Genomic DNA, 27418 nt, shown 5'->3' with positions numbered 1-27418 from the left:
TGGGTTGGAGACTCTGTGAAATTAGTGGGGGCAGCAAAATTATCCCTACTCATGAACTCCTAAACAGAGGATACCCTGGAGTGACTATCTATAAGTGTGGACAAGCTTGTGCTTTAGATGTCGAACAGTCAAGAAATAGCAGAAGAAAACCAACAACAAACTTTATATATGCTAACAATCCCTGTGGTGATGACTTGTTATGTGGAGTCTGAGACGTGGAAATGTGGCACACGCTGCAACAGCTCTGTGATTAATAGTACTGACAAAGCAGTAACTAATGATCGATTGAGGATGCTTGGGTTCCAAAGACCATTTCCCCTTCACTTACTTTGCCTTTTTCAAAGCCATCTGATATTTTGATCACTGGCAGGGGCCATGTCAGTGGAATTAATCACTAATTTAAAGTTGAAACCTTCTAATTTGCACAAAACGCTGCTCACAGAAGGAGATTTTTGAATGATTAGTTAGTTTCAGATTCACCTGATGTCAGTGGAGCTGTTACCCTACCTTTGAAAGAACGTGCAATGAATAACGACAATGCAAGTTTTATGAAAGTGTATATTCTTGTATTAAACATGAATTAGGGCTTGCGCTTTGAAGTTTGACATCTTGTGTTAGGCAGTGTTTATGTGTGTGTGTGTGTGTGTGTGCGTGTGTGTGACAGAGAGAGGAAGATTAGACTGCATCTAAGAAATATTAGCTTCAGCTACTGTAATATGCCTTTTGGCTGTTTTATTTACTTTAAAGTTTGGAGTATTTTCTGTTTTTTAAATGCACAGCCCCTCCCAAGCAGTCATTCTTATACATTTATCTCTGTCCACACATATCTGCTACGCTTCAAGTGTCAGTCGGTGAAATCTTCATTCATATCGAGAAAGAGTAACATAGCTCAAGATTTACAGCCGTATGCATTATGCAGTAGGAGCTTTTAAAAAAGATGATTGGAGAATTCCCATCTGAAATGCAGCTGCAACATCAAAGCACGAGTGGGAGGAAAATTAAATGGTACAAAAAATATATAATGGTAGACTTGATGTCTTTGCTAATTGGGATGTCTGGCACTTGGGTCAAAAGGGCTCCACCAGGAAAAACCTAAGAGGAACAACTCTGTGTGTTAAGGTAGTAAGGTGTAACAACTTCTTGTGTTGAAGTGATGGGAACGTGACTTATCATTGCAACAAAGAGGAGGCAAATAAGTGCTCAGTGGAAGGAAGTGAGTTTCACAAAGAGATTCGGGGAAAAAGACAGCAATACGACAGTATACTGACATTCTTTTCCCGCTGCGCTAATGAAGCCCCCCCATCCCCCGTGACTGCTGCTAAGTAGCTATACAAACACTAGAGGGCTCTCTATGTGGACAGCAGCACGGGCCTCTGTTGTCACTCATGCACTTTTCTGTACTCACACACACGCACATTCAGGCATGCAATGATGAGCTTGACCTTTTCACTAACAGTCTTAATGAAGACCTGTTTAACCTTTTCCTTTCTCCTTGTTTTCAAAAACTCTGGGATTTACGCCCTTTTTTTATGCTTTTCGTTTCCTTTCTTTTTTTTACACCAACTTTAGTTTCGAAAAATGTAAATAAATGTGACCATTGTATTCTGTGTTCTTTGCTTACCATTGCTTTCCATGGTAGCCCCGCAGTGTGTGTGTCCATCTGTTTATTGTTTAACCATATCAAATGGCATTGTAAATGAGCAACTTGGCTTCGTTTCACCGGTCGTCTGGCCTATTTAATTTCATTATTAACCCGGAGAACCGAAGGCCAACGCATGCGTCACTTACTAAAAGAAGAAAAAAAAGAGAGAGTAGAGAAAACACACACACTGCGATAAGAACCGTTTTACCTGCACACATCTAGATAATACCTACAGCTGCAGCCGGCAATGTGAGACGATAACCTTTGCGCGTCCGTGCCTGGGCAGAGCGGCATGCATTCATTTGTGCGCCTGTTGACCCGACTCCTCATCAACCCAATGAGCGCAGTGGAGGGGAGGCTCTCTTCGCCACCGTGCATCTCTCCTCCATCTCTTCCTCACTTTTCCAGTCGGCCAGCAAGCCTGTAGGAGCTCTTAACTACAACACCAACACTGTCACTCCGCACTGACAAACTGCGGGAAGGATTTCTAGCCGTTTGACTCTCCGGCTTTTGCTTATTTATCCACCGCCTCGAATGAAACGCATTGGAGTTGCTGGCGTTTTAAGGGGAGAAATAATGCAGCACTGGAAAAGGATGCAAGTCTCACTGGTAAGTACAGCCCACCACCATAATATATAAACCTAACAGGTATTATTGAGGTAAATTGGTGTTTTGTGGAGAGGTTGAACAGGACTTCTTATAACCCCTTTCTCCAACGCGTGGCTTCAGCGCATTTTGCCGGGCTCGTTTACAGGAGCGAGGTGACTCGGAGCGACAGAGCAAGTCTACAGAGAGCTCAGCAACTTAGGCTACATCTTTTGTAATTCATGCTTCCGTCACCAGTATAAGCCGGTCGTGTATGTCTGAATGCTTTTTTTGTTTTGTTTTTTTTGAATTCTTATGCACGTTTAATGCGATGACACGGAGTGACTGTCTCCTCAAAGGGTAAAACTTCAGATAGAGAGCAAATTTGGGTAATCGGGATACTGCCTCAGACTATTTTAAAGCCATGAAAGGCGAGTAGTAAGCTCAAACTTTGGGGGTTTATCCTTTCATTTTGCTCGTTGACTAGCAATTAAAATCTCCCTATGTGGGAATTTCCTACCTTGGACAGCTCTTCTTCTTCTTCGCCGCTCTGTTCGCGGCTGAGCTGTCTGGACCGGCTGCTTTCTGGCGGGGAGCTGTTCTGTCTTCTTGGTGCTGAAATCGCTTGCTCTGTCACGCACCACAGAGACTTAAAATGCCGAAGAAATTATGTCAGTGATTTAATGTGACTGATTTTTAAGTTGGCTACGATTTGGCATTTTACCAGTTTCACTTACTCTCTCATCTGTATACAATTCCGTTTTCCTTCTTCTTCTTCTTTAATCTTTTTTTTTTTCTTAACCTGTTCCAGGATCTCTTAGTCTCCGGGTCGGTGTCACAGTAATTCGGATCTCTTCACACTTTGTTATAGTGCAGCTTCAGGTGGAATTCATCGTTACTGTCCTTCGGAATGGGACGCTGTAATCACACAGCATATGACCACAGTGAGATTCGGTGCATAGTAAAAGTTACCAAAACTAAGATTAAACCGCGCTGAAAGTAAGCCGTTCTGTGCTCCCGTAGCATCTCCACCTCCATCAGTTTTAGCTGAGGACAACTCAAAGCCAACCCTTTGTACCTGTGCCTGTTTTACCCTCTGATTTTGCATTCAGCTGAACACTGCCCGTCAGACTGAGCGAAGCATTTAAGGAGCCGAAACTGTTCTTGATTGAAGGGCAAAATTTACATTAATTTACTCACTTCTTCTATTATGTGTTCCTGTAACATCAGTCTGTTGTATCCAATTTTGTGTGTTTGTGTTTCTGTGTTTACGGAAACAACTTTATGTTCACGCTTATCAGAAAACAGCAGTTCAAGTGTAATATTGCACATTTGTTTCAGTGAGTAAACATGGCTTTAAATACCACAGCAATTATTTCATCTGGATTACTTGGATATCAGTGAGCTGCAGTGCTGTTGACATGGCTCACCTGCTGCCAGCTTCTCTATTTAAACCTGGTGCTATTGCATGCATGCACGCACCAATATCTAAGGAATATGACCGCAGGCTTTAACAATGCTTAACCCGAAATGTATTGTCAAAACATTAATCACAAGGAACGTGTAATTTCTCAAAATCTATCAGGATAATCCCCAGAACAACAGATTAAAGCAAAGCAATCTGATATTTCAGGATGAATAGCCTCAGAGTGGAGACATAACCATTTGTTCTGTTGTAGCAGAATAATATGAAAACAAGATTGGAGCAAAGGGTCAGGCTGCTACAGATAGATCATTTGTAAAGATGAAGTGACATCCAGACTTCTTATCCTAAAATGAGAATTTATTTTCTTATTAAAAACATCTTTGTTGTATCATTTTGCTACTCTAGAAACATTTTTTCTTGCCTCTCATGCTATCTGTGTCATCTGATTACTTCAAATGTTAATTTGACTCTGTTTTTTAGTTTGCTTTTGTTTTTTTTTTTTTCTGCCTCTCTCTGTCTTCATCATCTTCTGACAGCTCCCCACAAAACCAAGAGACAACTAACAAACTGTGATTTCTTCGTTGCAGGTCCCCCCCTCGGAATAATGCCAAATGGATGCTGTGCTAAGAGAGTTACCCCCTCACCAAATGCTATGGAGGTATGCCAAGGTGTGCAAGTGACCTTTACCACACCATGAATGCAAGCACTGCTGTTAAAGGAGGACACAAGTAACCTTTTCTTGTTATCTAACAAGGAGTGGTTGATCTGAAGAGAGGAGGGGGCAAACAACGCGGAGAGAAGAATCCCGTATAACAAACAAACAAACAAACAAACAAACAAAACACACAGCGACAGGATGCCAAAGCGGTCTGAGGAGATGCTCATGGATCTGTGGCTGTCCTTGCTGCTGGTGTGGATTACTTGTGTTCTGTCCGTGTCTATGACTCCTATCATAGGCCAGTCCAAAAGTACACAAACTGGTGGGTCCGCAGTGGTGGCGAGCGGTGTTGGCGAAGGACAAAGATTACTAAGCCGCGCCAAGAGAGGATGGGTTTGGAATCAAATGTTTGTGCTGGAGGAATTTTCTGGACCAGATCCAATTCTAGTTGGCAGGGTGAGTGCTGTGATTGTCAGCATTATATTAAGCTCGCTTATCGTGTGGAAACATTAATTCGGCCATTTGAATGCTCCCTCCATTTTTTTGTTCTTCCCATGGGCAGTGGGAGGGTTGTGGTTGTCAAGGGGAAACAGAGATATGGGGACGAGAGCGGAAGGCAGCGAGAGAGGGTCAGAAAATGCTCATAGAAATAATTAAGCTCCCATCAAATAATGGTGGCACATTTCTTGCTGTTACATTTGGATGTTTTTGCAATCCAAGTTAGTCAGAAACAGAGAAACAAACACAACTGTTAGTTCTTAACTTTTACTTTTTTTGCAAAAAGTAAAGGTACACGATGAGACTGCAGTCCCTGATTTTTTTTTCTTTTCATTTTAAAATGTTAGTGTTGTATTTTGACATGTAAATGCATTCTTTAGACACAGTTTATAGCATCGATAAAATCCTTTGAAATAATAGGTCTATTTTAGCACTGGTTACATTTTCCATTGCGGCTGTGTGATGGACAGAATTGCAGGCTAATCCTGCAGCTAAAGGCCACCTGCTCCCTGGCCTGTGTGGAAGTGTCAGGCAGGTTTCAGGGGAGGGGAAGGCTGCTGGCCAGCCCAGCCAAAGCAGCTTGTTCACAGCTCATTGCTGGGATTCACCTGGGGAGAGTAAGGCTGGCAGCCACGCTCACATCCCTCCCTCAGAATATCACCCAGCCACTCTGGCATGGGCAGGGATTCAGGCCATCAAGCATAATATTTGATCTTGTTCAGTCGTAGTTTTTGCAAACAGTTTATCACAGCTAATATTTGATAATTGGTTAGTATGTCTTTTTTGTTTGACTTTTTGCCGTTGCAGTGAGTTTAATTCTTTATTTCACTCCCTCTGTTATAACTGATGGCTGGACTGATGCAAAAAAGTTGTTTCTATTTTTTTTGTTTAAAAAAACAAAACAAAACAAAAAAACAAGGCAAGTGCATCATTTTATTCTCACTTTCCATCTTTTTTTGTTCTTCGTTTATGCTGAGCGTAGTCATATGGCTGCATCAATTAAACATTTACCACCATGTGGGATTTGCACCTGTGTTTTCTAAATACCATGCTAACACAAAAATGCTGTTAAGTGATGCATTAATCTTTCAACCGTATCAATTAGGCAGCCACTGCTGAATTTAACAATGGCTGCTCATCGGAATTCTGAAACAAACAAACAGTAACGGATCCACATTTTCCATTCTTGAGCCTGGATTTCACAGGCTAGATGTTCAGTAGCTCACAGCTGCAACTGAACATTTCACACATCATCACCCAGACAGTTATATATCCACAGATATTTAGCCACATAAAACAAGTTTCTAAAAACAGAATAAAGTCAGCACCCTTTAATAAAGATAAATATGTGGATAACACGGTTGTGATTTCAGTTCCAAGCTTACACACACTTTTGCTTTGAATACTGTGCTGTGTGCCCCTGGCCAGAGTGTCAAATGTTCTGCACATTGTCAGCAGAGAATTGGTGGCACAAAATCAAGTTATGTTCTCGGTCATGAAGGATGTGTTCTCTCAAGGCCTCAGTTAATGCTTTGCAAAGTTGACTGTAGGATAGGTTAGTCATAGATATAAGCATCTTCCTGTTGAAGGACAGTGCAAGGATTGGGGTAGGGTTGGGGGGCAGCTCTGGGCAGAGAAAAAGGCAGCTAGCCTTTTTTTTTGTAAAGCGATGATGATGGGTAGCGTTCACTGCAAGGTTAAGTGCTCATGAGTATGCCTGGCAGAGCTAAGATAAGTCCTGTGTTAGACCAAGATGGCACTGCATCCCTTTAAGACTATAAATCTCTCTTCCTTTCTGTCTCCTTTTCTTCCCCTTTCCCAGTGTTTCTCGTGCTTAATTAAAAAATGAATCAAATGGGTGGGAGGTGTGATTCAAATGGGTCACAAAGCTCTCTGTGTATTTTGCACAATTTTCTCTGCTGTGTGAGGCCGCCTGTGTCTGCAGTTGCGGGATGGTTGTCAGCGAAGTCCAGGCCAAGACTGGACTCTTTCCATCCTATAGCTTTTTTTTTTTTTTTTGCTGGTGCACTCTGATGACTATACAAATACTGGTAACAAGAGTAAGAGATTGTATTTGAGAGAAATTGTGCCATTGATTTTTAACTGTGTGTCAGCCACGGTGCTCTCTCCCAGCAGAGACTATTAGCATAAATGCAGGAAAGGAGGGGGAGGACAGGGAGGTGTGGAAGAGTGAGAAGGACGGCCATAAGGCGTGACAGCCCCCTTCCCTTTTGGTGTTCTTCTTCAGCGCATCGTTTCTCGACATTGTGATTCACTGAGCGGCGTGCTCGTCAACCCCCGTCAGTCCTGCTTGTGTCGCGGAAGCAGACATGCAGTACCTGTTAAAGTGAAGTCAGGGAGACAGCTGTGAAATCTTGTTGCTGTAGCTTAAAACGAACAGCGTTGGAAGGGATTTTAGGATTACTCATCATCAGCTAGGATGGTTCAGAAATATCCCATCATTAAGAACAGAGAGCTAGTTCATATGGACACATGTTTGCTCATCGATGACAATGAGTGGGAGATACCAATACCACTTGAGCGCGTAAAGACTCTTATGGAGACCACTGGAAACCAGGCAGAGGGTAATTTTGGGCAAAGCAGCTCTCGATTTACCATTGCATTATCACAATGGTGAAAAATAGCTTTTATTTTAGTATAAAAAAGAGTATTGTAGTCGAATTTCGGACTTTTTTTTCTGCGTTTCTGTACAATGCCTGGCAAGGCATTAGCCATGTTTACCAACCATTTTGCATCTTTAATCAGAGCAATTTCAATTATTCAAACATACAACAAAGAAACTCAATTACACCAGGCCATTAAAGGCAAAACATTGCCTTAGAACAGAAGACAAACACTGAACAAATTGCTGTGTTTGCACCAAAGAGATATCAGAATGTGTTTTCTTTGTAGTGCAAGGCAGATTGATGGCAGTTTATGAAGGAACAATCTCACAGTCTCAGATTTAACTCTTAGCTTTACTTCCAGGCAATCATTTAGCATATGGTGTAGTATTGCTAATGATGGATTCCAGGGCTGAGTTGTACTCAAAATGTGTTAAACTGAGTGATCCCTCATCCTATTGTCTAGCACTTTTATTCACCACAGGACTGAATGCGCTTTGTGTTTTTTTCACAAAGAGAATAATGGACCATTAATATTCATCAATTCAGGTGAAACTATAAGATTGCCAAGAGTGACAGTGATGCAGAAAGAAAAATCTGGCTTTGATTACCGATTCAGCAAAGACAACAGATGAATCTCTACAAAAAAAAGAAGAAAAGAAAATGCTTTGTCTTTCTTCACATAGGTTCTTGGGGAAGAAAATGCAAGCTTTATTCTTCCAAACAAGCTGTTTGACAGAACTCCCAACGAGAAGAGCCAGAGCACTATCAGATTGGTGGTGTAATATAAGTCTGCTGGGTGTTTTGCTGGAAGCTAAGGTGATATTCTGTAGCTCTGTTCCCCCCTAAAATTGAAGACCTTTTTTCTTGTACTGACTTGTGTGAAATGGTTCAATCTTCCGTTCTTGTTTTCCCCTTCAGATGTACGTTCAGGTGAAACTGAAAGATCACAGCTTGAACCCATCCGCGTGTTCCTTGGAAAAAATGTGTCCCCAGTATGTGTTTATTTATTTATTGAATTTTGTATTTGAAAAGGTAAAATTCCCATCACTTCACATGATATCAGAAGAGAATGTTATTTTTTTCAGTCTGTTTATTGTCTCAGTCTGGACCTGAATAGATTACGATTAGCTAGCACAGTTTTTCGAATTCGGTTCAGATCTTTTTGTTACTTTCTGTGCTTTGGACTGCTATTACAAGATGTGGCATATCACTCTATAAATACTGATGCAAGCTACTTTTGCTCAGCTGGATTGCCTCTCTCAGTCTCTGTCCCCCACTTCTACCTCCACCTCTTTCTCCTTCTTTCTCTCTGTGAAGGGGTGATTATGGAGAGAGTGGCTCTTGAGCCCAAGTAAGCTTGCCTCTGGGGCTGATGGGGTGTGGTACAATGACATTGTTAAAATTTCTCAGAGTGTTTGGCTTTGGCGATGTGAAGCAGTGAGGCAAAGCTAAGGCGAGATTGAGTCCTGAATACAGCTGCCAGAGAAGCCTCAGACTCCCTGGTCCCGCTAAAGGCGCCACTGTTGCCGCTCGAGCAGATCAAAGGTTGAGCTTGCTCCTTGACTCAGTAGTGCCGATTTGGCCTGACGTTAATGAGGATCGCCCACCTTTATCTGAATTTACTCTGGCTCCAACTGTTGAACGGATATCTGGCTATGTCCTTGATTGATGGATGAGGAGTGGGAGTTAATGAGAATATTAGCCGATTTATTGCCAGTGATTGATAGCCATTATGACACATAAATTATAAGCATTGGCTCAGATATAATTAATTCTGAAATATAGCCCAAATTAGACACAGGTTCCAGTGCCATAGTGAGAGGGTTGAATAAAAAAAGCTGTCACCAAATCCAGAAAAGGAAAGCCCATCAATGTTTGTTGGACTTCTTTCCATTCCATTTGGTTTCTCACTCCCACAACAGCTCCTGGAATACAGCTCTGTAATCTCTCTTCAGGCAGCACCACACAGATCCACATTGAGCTACAGCTCCTCTGTCTTCCAGCTCTTAGATCTCCATTCCCTCTTCATTTGCAGTTTAGAGAAAAAAGCAACCCCCCCCCCCATTCCCTTAAAAAACAAACAAACAAACAAACATTAAAAACACTCTAACATATCCCTGTCCACTACTTCCTGCACCTTCCCCTGCCCTGTTACCACACTCTCCTCTTTCCCTGTGTGCCTCACCTGTACAGTACATCACTAATGCCAGCAGGGCCATTATATCAATGGGCCATGGTCACCCCCCCCCCCCCCCCCCCCCCCTTCCTTTTTTCCAATCTCTCTCTCTGTCTGTCCCTCCCAGTCTGTAATAAAATACTGGGCCCAGTGATGGCTCTGATAGAGCTGTGGGATCACATTAGTGTTGCCCTCGAAGAGCTTGACAGGTTGTCTATGGCTTTGTATTGTCATCCTGGTTCCCATTAACAAGCTGCATATGTGTATGTGCATGCGTGTGTTGTACTCCAGTCCATTCAGGAGTGTTGAGACAGACTAAAATGAGATGAGCGGACACCAGCTTGGATGGAGTATATTTAGACATTAGGGTTATGTGTGCAAGAGTAAATACAGTGTGTCCACGAAGCTTTATAGCTGGTCTATCTTAGCAAACATTTGCTGGGTTTTCACTGTGGTCATATTTCTGAAAGATTTCTCTCTAAACTGCACGATATGTGCTTTGAGCAGAAATTGCAGGTTGAAATCTACAGTGTTTCAAATTTCCAGGTGATCTCATCCTCACTGGCCTGATTACCTTTCCAGTGTACTGACAGTGCTTGTAGCTTAAATGTTATTGCCAAGAATTTTATTTTTACCAGCATGTCATTTAGTATAAGTATGATATGCCATATTTAAAAATATCACTGATTTCATTTCCCCCTTTATGTGTTTTTAAACACGCACACACTCACACACACCTCACAACCAGACTTCCACAGATCACAATTTCCTGCTTCTCCTCTCACATACAGCCACTGCTTACATACAATTACACACTATATTTCCTCCTTGTGTATTTTCTTATGGGAGCTGAAATAATGTTTCAGTTCAGTGTATCATAGGGGATGCACCTCGTCCACCATCCCTGGAAGCTCTCTTGTGTACATGCATCAGCTGCAATAATAATTTAACAGGAAAGCACATCCATTCACATGGCTTCAGAGTCCCTGAGCAAAGTAACAAGCTTGCTGCTATCACTCACATCTGTGGCTCAGCATGATTAAATCCATGTTGTACAGTGAGTAGCTCATGTGGGGGCCACTTTTCCGAGTTTCTGCATCAGTACTAATTCATAACAAATGGTCCCTTTATGGTTTCACCTTGGACTGCATTGCTGCGATTAGCTTGCTCCCATGTCACTGTTTGTCAGTCAACAGTGTCGAACTCTTCCAGCTATAATCCAGAGAAACACTATCCTCTCATTAAGTCCGAATCTTAACTACCCCAGCCCTCTCTTAACTGCCTTCCCTCCCCTCAGCTCTCATCTCCTCCTGCTTCCCTCACTCTCCCTGGCTCACCGGGCTTGGCCTGTGCTGGCTGTGCGGAGGTGGAGCGCTTAGTGGGCTAAATCATCTGGCACTCTGCCTTGAACTTTGCTCTAACTAATTTATAGGAATTAAAGCGGTTCACCTCACAGGCTTGGCTGATGCATTGTTTTGTCTAAATTAGCCATGTTTCTTTTAAAAATGGGCTCAATTTTGCTTTGTTTGATTACATCTTTTTTTTCATCAAGAGTTAAATTTAACAGACTCGAGTTTTGTCTTTGCTGAAAAGTTTGTTGATTTCTTAGGCAAAATATTATGCGCAGCTAAATTAGGCAACAAGTTATCTGAATGATGTTGGACATTCTGCATACTTATAAATATGGATTGTGTTTTCAAGTCAAATCGCTGGCCAAGCATTAGTAGCAGTAAATGAGGTTACAATTATTCAAATCTGATTTTTCAGATGAACAGATTATGAATATCTGAAACCTGCTAATTGGCCCTTGCCTCTGCCATAGTCTTTTGTGGGCATGAGGCACAGAACCAGCAGTAGTAGCTAAAGATGCTTGCTTCCATGCCAGTGTGCTCTTGTGGGCTGGATGTTTGGCTCAACTCCCCAGGAAGCTCCTCTCCTATGGACAGATCCCAGCGTATGTGAAACGCTGCAGGCAGCTGCAGGCGGCTTATCCCTGCGCCTCTGCTCCCATGCACGTCCCATCAGCCAAACTGGGACTGCCGGAGTAATCTTGTTAAGAATGGATGTTGTTATTGTGTGACTGGCTGTGCATTTGGCTTCACGGTTAGCTGGGAGCACACGTGGGCTGGAGCAGGAGAGACAATGGGGAAGGAGTTCTGGATCAGTTGGAGGGTGAGTGCCTATTTCTGGCACTTAAAAGATGACAGTCCTCAACATTTTTCCTCTGCTTCCTTACTGGCACACCTTGGCTTCCCTCCTATTTCTTCCCTAGCTAGTCCCTAGCCCCCTCCTCACCTGCCTCATGCAATATAAAAACAAAGTGGCCTTAGTAAACAGTGGGTGTGACATTTACTTGAAGATTGGTGTCTTCACCTATAACGGGTGTTAAAGATGATGATTATCATTACTGCTGAGTTGAAGGCTCGGGGTTGCTCACCTCAATCACGAATGTGACAATAAAAGAAAACACACACACATACATAAGGAGAATTGGCGGCGCCATCCTTTGTGCTTGCTTCTGCCTTAATGCAACCACTCCTGACTCGGGTATCTGGGTGCCAACAGACTGTGGCTTTGACCTTTCTCACAAATGAATTATTTTGGTTTAATGATCCTTTCTGCAGAAAGAACAAAAAGATAGCTGAAATAATAGCCAAGGGAGGCGACAGAGAACGTAAAAGGGCAGCACCCACACACCCGCCATACTTTACTACCCAACCTTACTTGCATTCTACCTGTGAATACACCTGTATCCCTTCAATAAACCTTCTTCCTAGTGTTTGTGTCTCCAAGGTGCATGCGATACAGCTAGCCTGTGTCTTATAAATCAACTAACTTCAAGAAAAAAAAGTATATGTATATGTAAGAAGCAGGTGGCGATGATGGAAACACATGCGTCTTTGTGTGTGTGAAAGTGACACTTTGGATAGTTCCCCCTCCTCCGATGTTTGATTAAGTCTTCTTTTTTCTGTCAGATCAGAAAAGGGGGTGGGATGTGAAGAGGAAGGGGGGATGGAGTGTGTGTGTGTGTGGGGGGGGGGGGGGGGGGGGCTGCATGAAAAATTCAAAACGTTATAATATAAAATCCAGATGAATCATGAATGCTTAATGGGAATCAGGGCCGAGCATGCAGGATGTTGAAAGTGTTCTCAAAGATTCCTGGTGTATGTGTGTCTACTAGTGGAGCATGCACAACGAGGGACACGGCATGTTACGTTGCCTCTCTCAGCTGCTCTCTGCTCTCGATGGCAACAAAATGATGTGCTGAGGGACACCGAATAGAGGATGCCAGAAACATGTGAAAAGCTTTTAGGGGCTATAGGCCGTCTGTTACTGAAGTCTGGCTAATTGCCTTTATCCTAGCGGTAAATGCTTGTTGTTCTGCTTGTGGAGCGGACATGCACCAATGGTCTATCTGATGAAATATTAAAAAATCTTCACCAATGCGTGGTCTTCTCTATTGTGGTTTAATGAAATGCAAAGTTCCAAGAAAAACTGCTGCTATTATGAATAATAGAACATCCAATTAGTGTAACATCATCGTAAATGAGTTTGATGAAAGACTGGACTTATGTAATGTTGGAGGAGGGTGAACATTTAGTTAAGTTATCAAAGCGTTTAAATGTAGTATCATTGCAGAGGTTGATTACTTATGGCTTAATGGTGATGTCATACATGAATAAACACGAGTATTTCTTTTGGTTAAAGCTAATAAGGATGATTTCACAGACAAACTGATGTTTGAATTCTTTACTTTTATTTTGTTGTTTGTTTTTTGGTTTTACACAAAAAGGTTGGAACCATTTTTGTACATAAATGTAGAAACAGCACTGAGAGCCCAAGCACTCAAGTGATATCTGAAAGCCAGAGTTATTTTCTATGGTAAGCTAGTGATTGAAAAATGTTGTGTTACATGAATGTTGACACAAGACTCTCAAGAAGCTCTCAAAAGCCAGTTATCTAATATTGCCCCGAAGGCTGGACTACCAACTGGGTTATTGCCCTCAGCCTCCAGACCCAGAGCCCTGGGTTTAGTCTACTTCATTTATGTTCGTGTAATTTCTTTAACTGCAAATTTGTTACAAATTTGTAACTTTGATGAAGAGTATGAACTATTACATCATCACAGACCTCACGGCACCACTTGTGCAATCTTGTTCAGAGACCTTATTTACTTTATTTAGTAATGAACTCATTTGTCCTAATGATGTTTCAAATCAAATTGCTTTATTTTTTTTCCTGTTTCTGCAATTAACACACAGAAAACATCTCACAAGGTTACATTATTTCTTTAGTGATGCATTGTATGTGTCTTGTACTTCTATGATGACATTAATCATTTTTAAAAATGCATTGTTCACTGTGTAAAATTAGTAATAAATGGCCTAATTTACATATTCAAGAAATCTGGCAAATGTTCACAATTTGTGGCATTTTTAATTACTTGAAGTGGATGGATTACTTACCAAGTTGTTTCTTTGTCAGATCAAGAGTGCCGGTTGGTTTCTGGGTAACAAAGAAAAAAGATAAAGTGAAATAATTAGTAGTTTCAGCATAAGCCAACAAGAATCTTTATGCCCTTGGGCACCTTAAGAGGTTAATTCAGCCATAGTTCCTTCTCATTCAGCATTACAGTAATATCATAAAGAAGATTGATTGTTTCACTCACTTCTTGATTAGATTTAGGCATCATGAAATACTTGAGAACAAAAATCATGGTTTTGGTAAATATTCACAATGTCAGTTGTCATGTTAAAAGGGAACTTCTGATTTAATGCCCAAGTGTGAGCATGTGATGAGCTCAAAGTAAGAGCAGCATTGTCTATCCCACATTATGCAAAGGGGGTGTCTTTAATTTTTTGTCCTGTTACCTCAGTCGTACTGGCTGCATCAAAGGAGTTGGTGCTTTGATTTCTGCTTCCTGTGGCCTGCATGTCAGAGTCCTCGGATAAGATACATGATAAGGAAAGTGCTGCATGTATACAGTAAAATTATTGTGTGTGTGTGTGTGTGTGTGTCCGTGTGTGTGTGAACAGATGAATGGAGCTTGTAGTGTAAAGCAATTTGAGTAATCAATAAAGCCCTATATAGATGCAGTTATTTTTATTTGTATGTTACCCTGTAATTGAATCCTTACACAGAGGAACAAATGAAGTGTTCAAATGTCAAATAGCAGATGGGACTGAGAACTGGTAACAATTTCAGCCCACTAGCAGGGTTAGCAGACTGTGTGGTCAGTGAAACTGAAGCAAAATTAGCTTTACTGGTCACCCACACAGAATTTGTACATATCAAATGACTGAATATTACAAAGCACAACCAACAGTGTATGCACTCTGGAGACTTTGTTTGTCTGTAGGCAACAAAAGCATGCTATATTATCTAAATATAGCATGCTATATCTAAAATATCTAAAAGTAAAATTAAGGAATTTAATATTTTATACTGAGTTCTTATTTACATATGGCACTTTAAATGTTGGTAATTGTATACCAATGCAGAACCAATATGTCTTACAAACAGCTTGGAGCCATATGGGGCTTGGAGCCTGCCCCAGTACGCATTGGGCAAGAGGTGATAGTTTGGCACTATTACAGGTTGCCAATCCATCACAGTCGAACACACAAACTCTCTCACACACATAACACATTCACACCTACAGGCAATTTAGAATTTCCAGTTCACCCAACATACATCTGTGAGTGGAGCAAAGTCAAAGATGCATAGCAATTCAACTTCTGATGCTATCTTTTAGAATTACATTTTGGAAATTATAATTTACAACAAAAGAAAACAAAGAAGAAAAGAAAAGTAGAGAAGCTTTTTTCACATTTGTCATTAATAATTGTATTTGAGTAATACATTGAACCAAATGCATCCAAAAAATGTAGCAGCGTCAATAACATAGTATGCTTTGTGGAAATTCTTTGCAAGCATTGAAGAGTGAGACTAGAAAGTGCAAAGATGCTTTAAAGGTAACAAAATCAAAGAGCTGTGTCTTAGAGGGAACCCCCCCCTCCTCCTGAGATGTCTCTCCTCGACACCAAGAAAAAGAACCCTTTGCCAAATGGCACAGTGCCCTTTTTATGTTACTTTCTCTGCTTTATTCACGTCACGAAACCGCATTTCTGCTGTTAGCTGATGAAGACAATGAACAGCTGTGGTGAAGCAGCAATATTTTAATGCCTCCACAGATCTTTGAATGGTTTGTCATTGGGGGAAACGACCTGGGCCAACCCCAAAATCATTGTAGCCTCCATCTGGATGGAAGCAGTCACACAGGTCCTCGTTTCTCTCCATCTCAATCTGTGCAGCCCTCTCAATGTTTACAGAAGCTGGGCCTGCTTGAACCACCACTTGCCAAGATGTGGCATGTTTATCAGCGTCACTCTCTGCACACAGTTACACGCAGACACATAAACACAGATGCACATGCAAACACAAACACAATCACACATTGTCTATGTGTCTCGTTGAGTGGCCAGATAAGAAAAACATGACATTATCTTTTTGGTGTGCCCGTGTACCAATGCATGCCCACTCACACAAGCACGTTTCTGTCCATGTGTGAACACACTTAATGTGTATACTGTCAAAATGCTAATGCCATATCTGCCTTGATGACCTTCTCTTCTTTGTTGATGCCCAGTGTTTTTATAAATACTGTGCTGATATCCTGGGATGTGTAATTACCGCACTGCAGCAACACACTGCCTCTTTATTAGTTTTCTGACAATGGCCTTCCTCATCACTGCTGAGCACTCTGTGTATGTGTGTGTTTTAGTGTGTGACAGGGTATTCTGTTGTCCTGTTTGCACAGCTGAATCCTATAGTACACTAGCAGTTCTCATGCTGCTGCTCTGTGGTTTAAGTGTGTGATGTTGCTTCTATTTATATGTCAGTGTAGCTCAACAATAGTCATAATATCCATAATATCCCATTTCTTATCCAGTTATTCATCTACAGGAGCTTCTTAGAAATTATCTCTGGGGATTCATAAATGGATCATATCCAGTCCAACACACAGATGAAAATAGGATGGAGGGATTTAACTGAGCAGATGTGTGAGTGTGCGGCATTGCTTCAACAAATACCACATCGGATCAAGATAGGATTCGGATCAGGTTTTATCAACACAAAATGTGTGCTAACATTTACAATGCAAAAATAGAAGTGGGTTTCCTGTCTTTGTTGCATCACTGGTGCGTAGGGAAAATGCATGTCAAAAAGGTCTATGTGAATACGTAATGGGATCTTGGTCTGCACTGGCTCGGCATTTGTCGATAAGGATCACACTCCCCAGGTTCGACCCAGGGGATTAGGGCAGAGGCCGTTTGATCTTAGCGGTTTTGCATAAAAATCACAAGTCTCCAGAATCCTGTAGCAAAGGAGCTGAGTTAGCTAATTGGGGGGGAGTGGGGTGCTGCTACATGCCGGGTTGGACTTCATGTGGTGTCCTCAAGATGCCTTTGACAATGCTGCAATTACTGTAAACTCAGAGTGCTGTGTTAATGACGATTTCAAAGTAGAGGAGACTAGGGGGTATTTTGGGTCATGAGGCAATTTACACATTGTAACAATGCTTTTAAATAAAGCTAACAAACTATCTCAATATTGCAGATGTGTAAGGACAAATAACAACTTGTCCCAATCAGACAGGAAACTAAACATATCCATCATCAAATAAAAGCTGTGGTCAGCCGCAGCGTATCAGAGCGTATCCTGCTCTAAAACTGCATTCAGGGTCCCCTGCGTCCACATCGGATCCACATGTGCCTAAGCAGCCAACACAGCAAAAGCAGAGGGGGTGTGCCAGTTACGGAACATAATTGCTACTAATGACCATTAAGAGTTTGGTTTTCATCCTCCGGGGACTGCAGAAAAGGCCTTCTGTCTTATCAGTTGATTAGAAACAAATAGAGGGGGCCGGATCCTGCATATTAAGTAAACAGGGGGCTAAAATGGTGTTACTCTATCAGGAGAAAGCCTAATGGAGTTGCTGGTAGCTCATCCTCTGCTAATGTGTCAGCAAATGGACAGCTACTCAGAAACCCCCGATCCACTTGTCAAATATTGGTAGCAGTTTGGAGTTTTTTTTCTCCTGCCAGTTGAAACTGTATCTGAAAATAACTAAACAGCAACAAAAAAATAATTCCATCAGCTGCGTCTTAGAGTTTAGTTTCCTGCTTCTAACAGTGAAATGCTGTAGACCTTTGCGCTGCTCTGTAGTAAAGACACTTATGTTTTTCCAGCAGCAGTGCTGGTATCCAACTGTCAGCGATGGCAGCAAAGTTGTTTTTTCCTCTCAGAGGATTCATTTGCATTATGCAAATGAACAATTGATATGGATCTTCTCCCCTCCGATGAACATTTTGCACAGCAATTTGCCAAGCAAGTAATTACTTATTGACAGAATGATATTACACAGGAAATTGTTGTATAAAATGGCAAACTCATCTCATTGAAATGGTGGCAAAAATAATAAGAATAAGAATAATAAAATTAGAAGTCATCAGTTAAATGGGCATGAGTTATGGGGGCTTGCACTCATCACAGCTCTTAGTGCGCTCACTTCACTGCCACCTGTGGTTGCACTCTGGGCTCGTGGCTTTGCATTTTAATTAATTCCAAACATTATTAAGGATACAAATTCACTGTCTCACTCGACTGCACTACGCAATGTAGTTGAGCTGCAGGAATATCAGCAATTATCCATATAGTGATGGAATATTTATGCTGTGTTTGTGTACCCTGCATGTCATATTGTGTTCTACCTGCTGATAACACTTTCTTTTTTACTTGTTGTAACATGCTAAAACTGGAGAAATGCAAAATATTTGAAAGTGAATAACAACTCTCAGAATGTGCATATGAAAAAGTTAAAATGAGACTTTTCAACTCTTAGTCACACCTACCTCTTTTTTTGGCAGGGGGCATTTTCTCCTGTTAAAATATAAATCAAAGACTGGCTTCAAAAACTATGAATATGTCCATATATCTGATATTGTTTTTTAAGGTTAGTGTAATATCAGCTCTGAGGGAACGTCGAAGCATTCATCAACAGAGAGCATTTGAACACTGTGACCTTTGATAACCTTGGTTGGAAAAAAAACGCTTCACAAAGCGAGTAAGGAGGGCTCTCTGGTCAGCAGGACAAACTCAGACTTCTTTTTAATCACCTAATTCATAAGGACCATTTATATTTCCTTTTTTCTGTTTCCACCTTTGCCGCAGAAAGAAATTATTTTTTCAATGCGCTTGTGTCAGCGCCATTCCAGCTCTAATATCGAGCATCCCGAGAGATTGGCACCTGGAGGAAAACAGAGAGGGAAAAAGAAAAAAAGAGGGCCAGTGTGCAGCTGCATTTTCTTCCTCAGTAATCAAATCCCTCAAAAGGGGTCCATTTTTCTTCATCTCCCCAGGTCCATAGGACCTTTAAACAGAGCAAGGCACCAAAAGAAGGCGCCATAGAACACAATTATAATTCCAATATAGTCTTGTAAAGAAAATGTAAACAGATAGCCAGGCTGCAAAGCTGCCCCCATTTTCCCAGAAGACTGGTAATAAAGTAGAAAAGATGTAATACTGGAAGAGGCTTTTTACCCCCTGTCCTTTTCTCACTCCAGAAATTGAAAAGTGTGGCTCTCTGCAGTGGTGCTAGTAGAAGAAGGGATGCTCCGAGATTTATGAGAGATTTAAAGGGGAGACAGAACCGGGGTAGATTTTACCAGAGGCGTTAATGTGGTTTTGCAAATGAACTTTAATGCATGAGTATTGATAAGAATAAATGCTGCTATGCAGCACTAGCAGAATGGTTTTTTCTAGTACAGTAACTGCATGTTTTGTCACAAGCTTAATTTCAGAACCCTCCAGACTCTGACAGGGGACACAAACAAGCCAACATCCCCTCCAGAAGTCTGAACAAGAGCAAATTGGTGGCAAATTTTGATTTGTAAGAGTGTGCAGCTTTCCTATTGGCAAATCTTGAATTCTCAGAGCGAGACATTTTTATCCCTTCCTATACAGTAGTTTCCCCCACTCGTGAATATGCTGTTTGTTGTGTGATGTCTTGGGGGTAGTGTTTGTTTTATGCCTGGTTTTGTTTTTTCTCCAGTTTATTCTCCAATCATTGGAATGCAGAGAAAAACAGCAATAGGCTACTTATGATAATTTCCTGGCAGCGGTTGCAACTGTTCTAATAATTATTACTGGTACTGGAAGCTGCTGGGGCACACAGCTCAGGGGTTTGTACATGTGTGTGCACGTACCAGGGACCAGTGTCTTTGTGTTGGACTCGTTCAGAGCAGTCCTCAAACTTGAAATCATCCATCATTTATACTTCAGTAACAGTCATGTAAGGTCAGGAATGTTCAGTCAGTAAAACAAGCTGGATGCTTAGACAGTGTTGCTGGATTTTCAGCTGTTTTAGGAAAAGTCTATTCTTATTATGCAAAAGAGGTGATGGCCGACATCTGCTGCCGCTCTTTGCCATATGGGCTGTTTGGTAAGATCCAGTGACGTGACCTTTAGCATTTCAGTGTGAATCCAGTCTTTTAGAGTTACTCACTTTGCCTGAGAGAAAATAGGCTCCAAGAGTTGTTTAGTGGGATGAATGTGTGGCTATGCAGTTTCCCACCAAGTGTAAATCACAGAGAGAAAGAGAAAGGCATGGATGCTTGTTCTTGTGAGAGTGTGTATGTATGAATATCCATGTACTTTCCTGTGTGTGTGTGTGTGTGTGTGTGTGTGTGTGTGTGTGTGTGTGTGTGTGTGTGTGTGTGTGTGTGTGTGTGTGTCTGTGCCGATCTCAGTCCGGGCCAAGAAACAGTAAGGCCCGGCAGGCTGGGAATGAGTGGAGAAGGGGGGTGTGACAGTTTTGTGTGAGAAGGGGAAATGGCATGGTGCTAGTGAAGCTAGTCATCCGTCTGCTGTGACACCCAGCATGCATGGGAGATGTCCCCAGGACTCGGCAAAGGCAGAGGAAGTGTGGTCTTACAGAAGAGTAGGAAGTGTCATTCTCTCTGTAAGTGTCAATGTCTCTGGTTCGTTGTCTTTCTGTTACACATGGCCACCATATTCCTGATTAAGATTTTCTGTCACATTCTAAATGTCCAGCCACTTTATTGTAAAAACATTTATAACCTGCTGCACCCTGGACTACTCCCCAGGCCTATGAAATACATATCCATGAAATATATCGTCAGCCATGACACTAAGTCTTATGAATGAAAGGACTGAAGGGTCCAGTTTGCTGCTTATTCTTAGATGTTAGGAACTATCACCACTTTTGCCACACCAGTTTTTCTTGCTGTGGGGAAATATACATATTTCTGCTTATAATATGTCCAAAATTCTGATTCCTGTCTCCTGAGGACCCAACCAATTCTTTTAAGTGTTCTATTTCATTGGATTAAGGAAAATATATTCCACAACAAATTAGCTCTTCATGACATACAAAGTTTAATATATCTCAATTCACATTTTCAGTAAATATAACTTTTAATGGACTTTTATTTTTAATGATGGCAGCATTTTGAAGGGAGTATTCAATTGCTTGTGAATCCTTGTGAGGCAGTAAACACTACACAAACATGATCATTCTAACTATTGAAGAGTGAAGGATAGCTCACATTGAGAACACTTGTATAGATTAGTTTTTCAGATGAGAAACATAGGAAAGGAACAGAAGGATGAAGGTCCATGCTGGAAAAGCGTTGAGGATGTTGCCATGTGTATCTGAGGACACTGCTCATAGAAATAAAGGTTTTACACTAATTGAATGTGCTTTTTATAAAGGGGGGTATTTGTATTTGGTTTTTGTTCACTCATACGTCCGTGGGCTTCCAAAACACACTATATATGTATCACTAACAGAACAAATAAGACAACAAAAGATTAGAAGAAAATAGTCTTAGGCCTTAGTACAAAGAATAACTCACATGGTCCGTAATAGGTCTTAAAATTAAGTACAACCTAATTTTTACCTTATAAGCACAACCTCGGATGACCAACACCATATGACATGTTACACTGTGCCATTATTTACTTAACAAAAATGACTTTCACTTCCATAGAAGGGAAGTGGCAGGCAGGTGCTGATAATCACATGCACTTCATTAACGAATTATCAGAGTGACCGCCTCTAGAAAAGCAGTAGTAGTTTGGAAAGATGGGAAATGATGTCAGCAATGATCTCAAAAAAGCAACTGTTGCTTCTCATCAATCTGGGAAGGGTTATAACACCATTTCCAAGTCCTTCATTCTACAGAGAGATTATTCACAAGTAGAAAATGTTTAGGACAGCTATCAATCTTCCCAGGAGTGGATAACGCAGCAAATTGACCCCATGGTCTGAGCATGCAACCTCCAAAAAACCACAAGAGCTAAATCTCAGGGTCTACAGGCCTCAATTAGCATGTTAAATATTAATGTCCATGATAGTAAAAATCGAAATTAAATGAAGAATAATAGCTTATTTGGAAAAGTTGCCAGGATAAATTCTCTTTTCTCTGAAAAGAACATGGCAGCACAGGTTAGCTTTGCAAAATTTCATCTAAACAAACAAAGACTTGTGATGTTCTTTGGACAGATCAGAGCAGAGTGGTGATGTTTGGCTGTAATGCACAGTGTCATGACATATCAGCACAAACACAAACACCTCATTGCAGCTGTAAGCACAGTGGTGGGGGATGATGATTTGGGCTTGTTTTGTAGCCACGGGACCTTTGCACCTTGCAGTCATTGAGTTGACCATGAACTGCTCTGTGTATCAAAGTATTCTAGAGTCAGATGTGAAACCAAATCAACAACAGAATGACTGGATGAAAAAAAGAAAAGAATCGTGGTTTTGGAATGACCCCTTCAAAGTCCAGACCTCGAACTGATTGAAATGCTGTGCCAGGAGAGAGAGCCGTGCATAGATTAATACACATAAACTCCAATGAACTGAAGTAATGTAAAGAAGAGTGGGTCAAAGTTCTTTAAAATGTGAGAGGCCGATAAAGTCATACAGAAAATCATTACTTGACCTTACTACTTTTAAAGGTGTTTCTACAGGCTACTAAATCACGAGGTGTACTTTTAACACCACTAACTGCTAACGACAAGATTATTTGCATTTACTTTATTTATTTACTTTTAGTTTCTCTTTTTAGACTTTATGTGTGCTTTCTTCTTACCTTCATTGCATATATTTGGAAATCAATACTTGTTTATTTATGCACTTTACCATTGAAGTCATGGATATATCTTTTTTTGCTGAGACAAAAGTCTTTAAAAATCATGAGAGACCAGTGTCAGGTACAAAACAAAATCTTAAAAATAGAAGTCCTGCCTTTAAAAAATACACCAGTAATGGTGGAAAAATGCAGTTGAGGAATTAAAATATTTAAATTTAAATATATCTGGTATATACATATACACACACATATTATATATACACAAATATTTAAATAGTAATACTGAATACACTAGAATCTATCAGAAGAGATACAAGTTGCACTTGTTCTTTCAGTAATGATCTGCTTGGTTCAAGATAAATAATTCTTCTTCTATGAATAATTTTAACTCATTTAATGTTTTTAGAAGAACAACCTATTACCTTCAGTATCACGTTTCTCGCAGGGCTGACCCAGTTGGGAGAGCGAGGGAGACAAAGAGAGACGGTGGGATTGAGAGGGGGGCCAAGGTTGCTGGGATTTTAATGGCTCCTGTCTGCCAAGTGTGGTCATGAGCCTCCAGTGTACAGACAAGTCCTAATCAAAAGTCTCATACCGTGTGAGTGACAGCATCAAAGTGCATCTGCACACTGAAGTGAATTCTCCCAACTTTCTGATTTCTTCACAATTAAAGTGTATACACGAATGGAAATGCACGCTGTGATGATTTCCTCCGCCTTATTTTTTTCAACCCTCTCTTTCTATTTCCTCTATCGCATCGTAAACAACTCAAGCGCTTCTCCCGTTTGCCTGCTATGTTTGTGTACATTATTTCCCAACCCTCAGGAGGCCCAGGGGAGGAGATGGAGAATTAAAAAGGGAGAGGAAGAGCTGAGGGGTGAAAATGCAGAAAAGACACACAGAGAAACTGAGAGGAAGACGAAGAGAGGCAGTCAAAGCTAAGAGAATGTGAGAGGGCTGTATTTTCACACTATTACTGTTTGAAGAACATTTTAGCACCCTGAGAAACTACGCTACCTCCCAAAAAAAGATGTGCTACTGCATAAAAACATCTTTCTGGAAGACAACAGTGTGACCACAGCAACAACAGTTGACCAACAAACTATAAACAGAACTTGAATAATTTCCCATCTCAAAGACACGACACAGTAGCTTGTCTTTGTTCAGTCATGTTCAAATTTTCCTCTGCTATTGCACAGTTTTCCATAAATATTTCAGGCAATACAAGTTCATCTAAAACATTTCTTTGAGTGGTAGGAAGCAAAAACTTCAACAGGATAAAATTTAGTTGTCAGGTTTATAGTTTCTATCTCTATTTCCCAACCTCCCATTAGTGGATTGGCTACTTAAGTGCTGCTTCCTATCAAGGGAACAACAAAACCGCACAAACTAGAATGATGAAAATGACTTTCCTGGCTTCTATTTTTCTCTATGGCAACCGTAACATGCCTGGAGTGTATTTCAAATGTAATTGAGTTTGGTTCGTTCACAAAGGCGTAATAGTGTGCTAGTGAAAATCTGCACATTATTTCACTTTTGGATATGCTGCCAAACTTTTTACCCAAGTATATTTGCCTCCTTCCAAAATCCACCTGGGACTCGACACTGTCATGTGGCTGGTTTTGTTTCATACCTGTGTCCTTTAGACCTTTCAGTCCACCGTAATCTCTTCTTCCAAAGTGACTCTAAAGCTCTTCCGGTTGGCTTTGATGTCATTACATGAAAAGACCTCAGGTAACAGTGGTTATGCTGGCTCTTGCTCACAGCATCACACTTGACAGCAGCCTTTGGGAACACACCAAATTCAATTTCTTTTACTGCCAGCCTAATGACAATGACGACCTCACAGAGTAAATGCAAAGTTAAACTTTTATTTATTACAGACTCTTAGAGATTATCCCTGATGCTGTGACATCCTTTGTTTTTTCATCCACCCGTACTGAGAGTGCAGGTCAATAGGTTTGGCCACCCGGTTTCTGTGTATGTAAGCATTTTTGCCAGCATCTGGAGCGACTAAATGGATATTGGAAGCTGTTGCCGGAGCCGAAAGAATGTTGGACAATGGTTGAGATTGATGAGTGTTTGGGCGCTTTCCCTGTGACCCCACCGCATCTGGCAGGAACAAAGTCAGGCAGGTGTGACAGCCAGCATCCATCTACTAGTCAGCTGTAATAGGGAGGGGGCATTTGTACAGGGACACACACATACAAATACACACAAACTAATATGCACACTACAGGCTGTGTTTTCCACACAGTTTAGCAAGCAAGGATGCACACACTTATGTCTCTGTCTCTCTCACTCACGCACGCACACACGCATAAAAAAACAGAAAACAAACAAAAAGAAAGAACGGTAAATTGTACACACATTTATTTAAGCACACATGCACACTCACTGTGACTCACTGAGGAAAAAAAAGCCTTCCTGGCAAGCTTCACTGTGTGTCTTTCCAGGAAGGAGTCGTTTTGCAGTGCTGAGTTTCTTCAAATGTCTGCGAGCTCTCATGTCTTATTACGGGAGACAAATGGCATGTCGTACCAACGGCGCATCCCAACTGGTTAGCTCCGGACATGACAACCATCGCAACACATTTCACTTCACTGTGTGCGCTCTTCTGTTGGTTAAACATCTGAAGCAGTCAGACAGAACACATGTTGGGATTCGACATGTAATCACTGAAATATATGCAGCTTATTTGGAGTTTCAGTTAATTAATAGACAATAGCATGTAGGATAGTATTGCAGAGGTCTTGAACCCAAGTTGCATTACATAAAATGTGACTGAAATGTACACCATTCAGTTATTTTTTTTTTTTTCCTGGAAATAAGGAGGAATAGATCATATTTATTCTGAAGTTCACATAACAGTCATCAATTCTGATATTTTTTAGTACAATGTACACATTCTTTTAATATATACATTTTTGTAGTTATTAGAATGATAGGTTCAAAAGGTTATCCTAGTGATAGCAACTGAAATATAAGTCCCTTACAGCTTAAATGGCACTATTATTTAGCTGTATTAAAATTAGGAAATGTGGCTCCACACTGCTGTATTCTACACATTTTCCTAATAAGGAAAAGAGCCCCAGTTTGATCCTGGGAGGAGACACAAATCCCGTGAGTGTTGTGTCAGGAAGGGCATCTAGCGTAAAAATCTGCCAAATCACATATGTGGCGCTACCTGCTGTGACAACCCCTCGTGAACAAGGGAGCAGCTGAAAGTAGCTCATTAAGAGTAGGAAAACATTTTGAAAGAGATAGCATTCTCTAATCCTTTGCCTAAAGTCATATTATGCCACTGCAAGAGTTTGGGGTAGCACTCACTTATGGATCCTAGTCTATTATACATGTCATGATTTCCCTCAAAAAATGCTAGAAAAAAAAAAGAATATAGCGGTATAGCAAAATTAAAATTCCTGCCAGTGGTTCTGGTGGGCCAACAGAAATAAATTCAGAAATGACTTACAGATGCAGTCCACAGATAAGGTCCATTATGATTTTCTTTTTACAGAGCTTACTCCATGTAATAGGATGTAACATTCAGTTTCAGGCTAGCTGTCTTAGCACACAAAAGCAGAATCAACTCCCCACCAGCACTAGCAGTAAAACTAGGCATCTGTGTAAAGAGGTTACTTTTTGCTCATAAAACACAACATTATGTAAGCCTTTCTTAATATTGGAATCAAAGTAATATGACTTTCCAATTTTGTTATATTTTCATGATTCAATTAAGACCTGGAAAAAACTGACATAAACAATTTTGTAAAGCCTTATGGCAAAAGCAAGAAAGTGTAAATAGAATACAATGAGAAAATAGGCAGAACTATGTGAGACAGTGCTACACTTAGTTAGTGAAACCCCTAACAACCACCTTGGATGCATCGGTTTGCACATGATGCAGTTACTCTTACAGGCATGACAGTGGGTGCAGTAAATGGAGTATCGAGACTCGTCTAGCATGGGGCCCAGATTTAGTGCGGCGCCACTTCGTTGATAGATATGATTACAGGTGTTCTACAAAATGTTTTTTCCATCTTTTTATTGAAGTTCTGAGACGTAACAATCAAACTATAATCCAGTTCCTCATCTTACCCAATTTAACAGACACAAAAACGCAGCAGGCATGAAACCACAACACACAGTTAATTTCATCCCAGAGGATCCACAGTGTCTGTGACTGGCTGGTGTGAGTTAGTATTCTGCTCACCTTATACCAAGTCTTTCACTGAAGGGGCATGTTTGGAAATCCAAAACTGTGCTCAGTATATAATCACTACTGTCTACCTCAGTTTTTAATTTACATATTAATTGCTAAATAATCGCAGTATTATTGGTTTGGTGGAGTGTTTACCATGCCACCATATGGCTAAAACCATTAAAAAAATTGCTGTGCAGATTTTTTTGTTTTGTCTTTTGAATATATCTAAAAAAATGGTCTACATATGAGGTAAAAACATAAATTTAAGCCATCGGAAACACAGTATATACTGATTATATGCTGGAAATAACTCAGTCAGCCCTGTGTGCTGTATAGGGAGAATGGTGACATTTAAGGAGGAAGGCCTGAATGCAGTCATGCTGGTTCCCTTTGCAGTAAAAGCATCTCTCAGCCGGGTGGTCGA

The 27418-nt window shown here is 40.9% G+C and overlaps 1 protein-coding gene across 3 annotated transcripts in view; it reads left to right on the top strand.

The window, feature by feature from the left end:
• The first annotated feature begins 1771 nt into the window (after positions 1 to 1771).
• cdh8 (cadherin 8) overlaps positions 1772 to 27418 on the top strand; it is a 101408-nt gene continuing 75761 nt past the window's right edge. For 2 of the 3 annotated variants that reach the window (XM_026175553.1, XM_026175534.1), the window contains exons 1-2: positions 1772 to 2251; positions 4241 to 4767. In XM_026175553.1, coding sequence (XP_026031338.1) covers positions 4510 to 4767 — 258 coding nt within the window. In that variant the 5' untranslated portion in view covers positions 1772 to 2251; positions 4241 to 4509. The remainder of the gene's footprint in view (positions 2252 to 4240; positions 4768 to 27418) is intronic. The other variant, XM_026175544.1, reaches the window with a different exon arrangement.

The sequence above is a fragment of the Astatotilapia calliptera genome, chromosome 1 (genome assembly GCF_900246225.1).
Source record: "Astatotilapia calliptera chromosome 1, fAstCal1.2, whole genome shotgun sequence".
Classification (NCBI taxonomy): Eukaryota; Metazoa; Chordata; class Actinopteri; order Cichliformes; family Cichlidae; genus Astatotilapia; species Astatotilapia calliptera.
The sequence above is the reverse complement of the archived record's forward strand: the minus strand, read 5'-3'. Positions and strand labels throughout refer to the sequence as shown.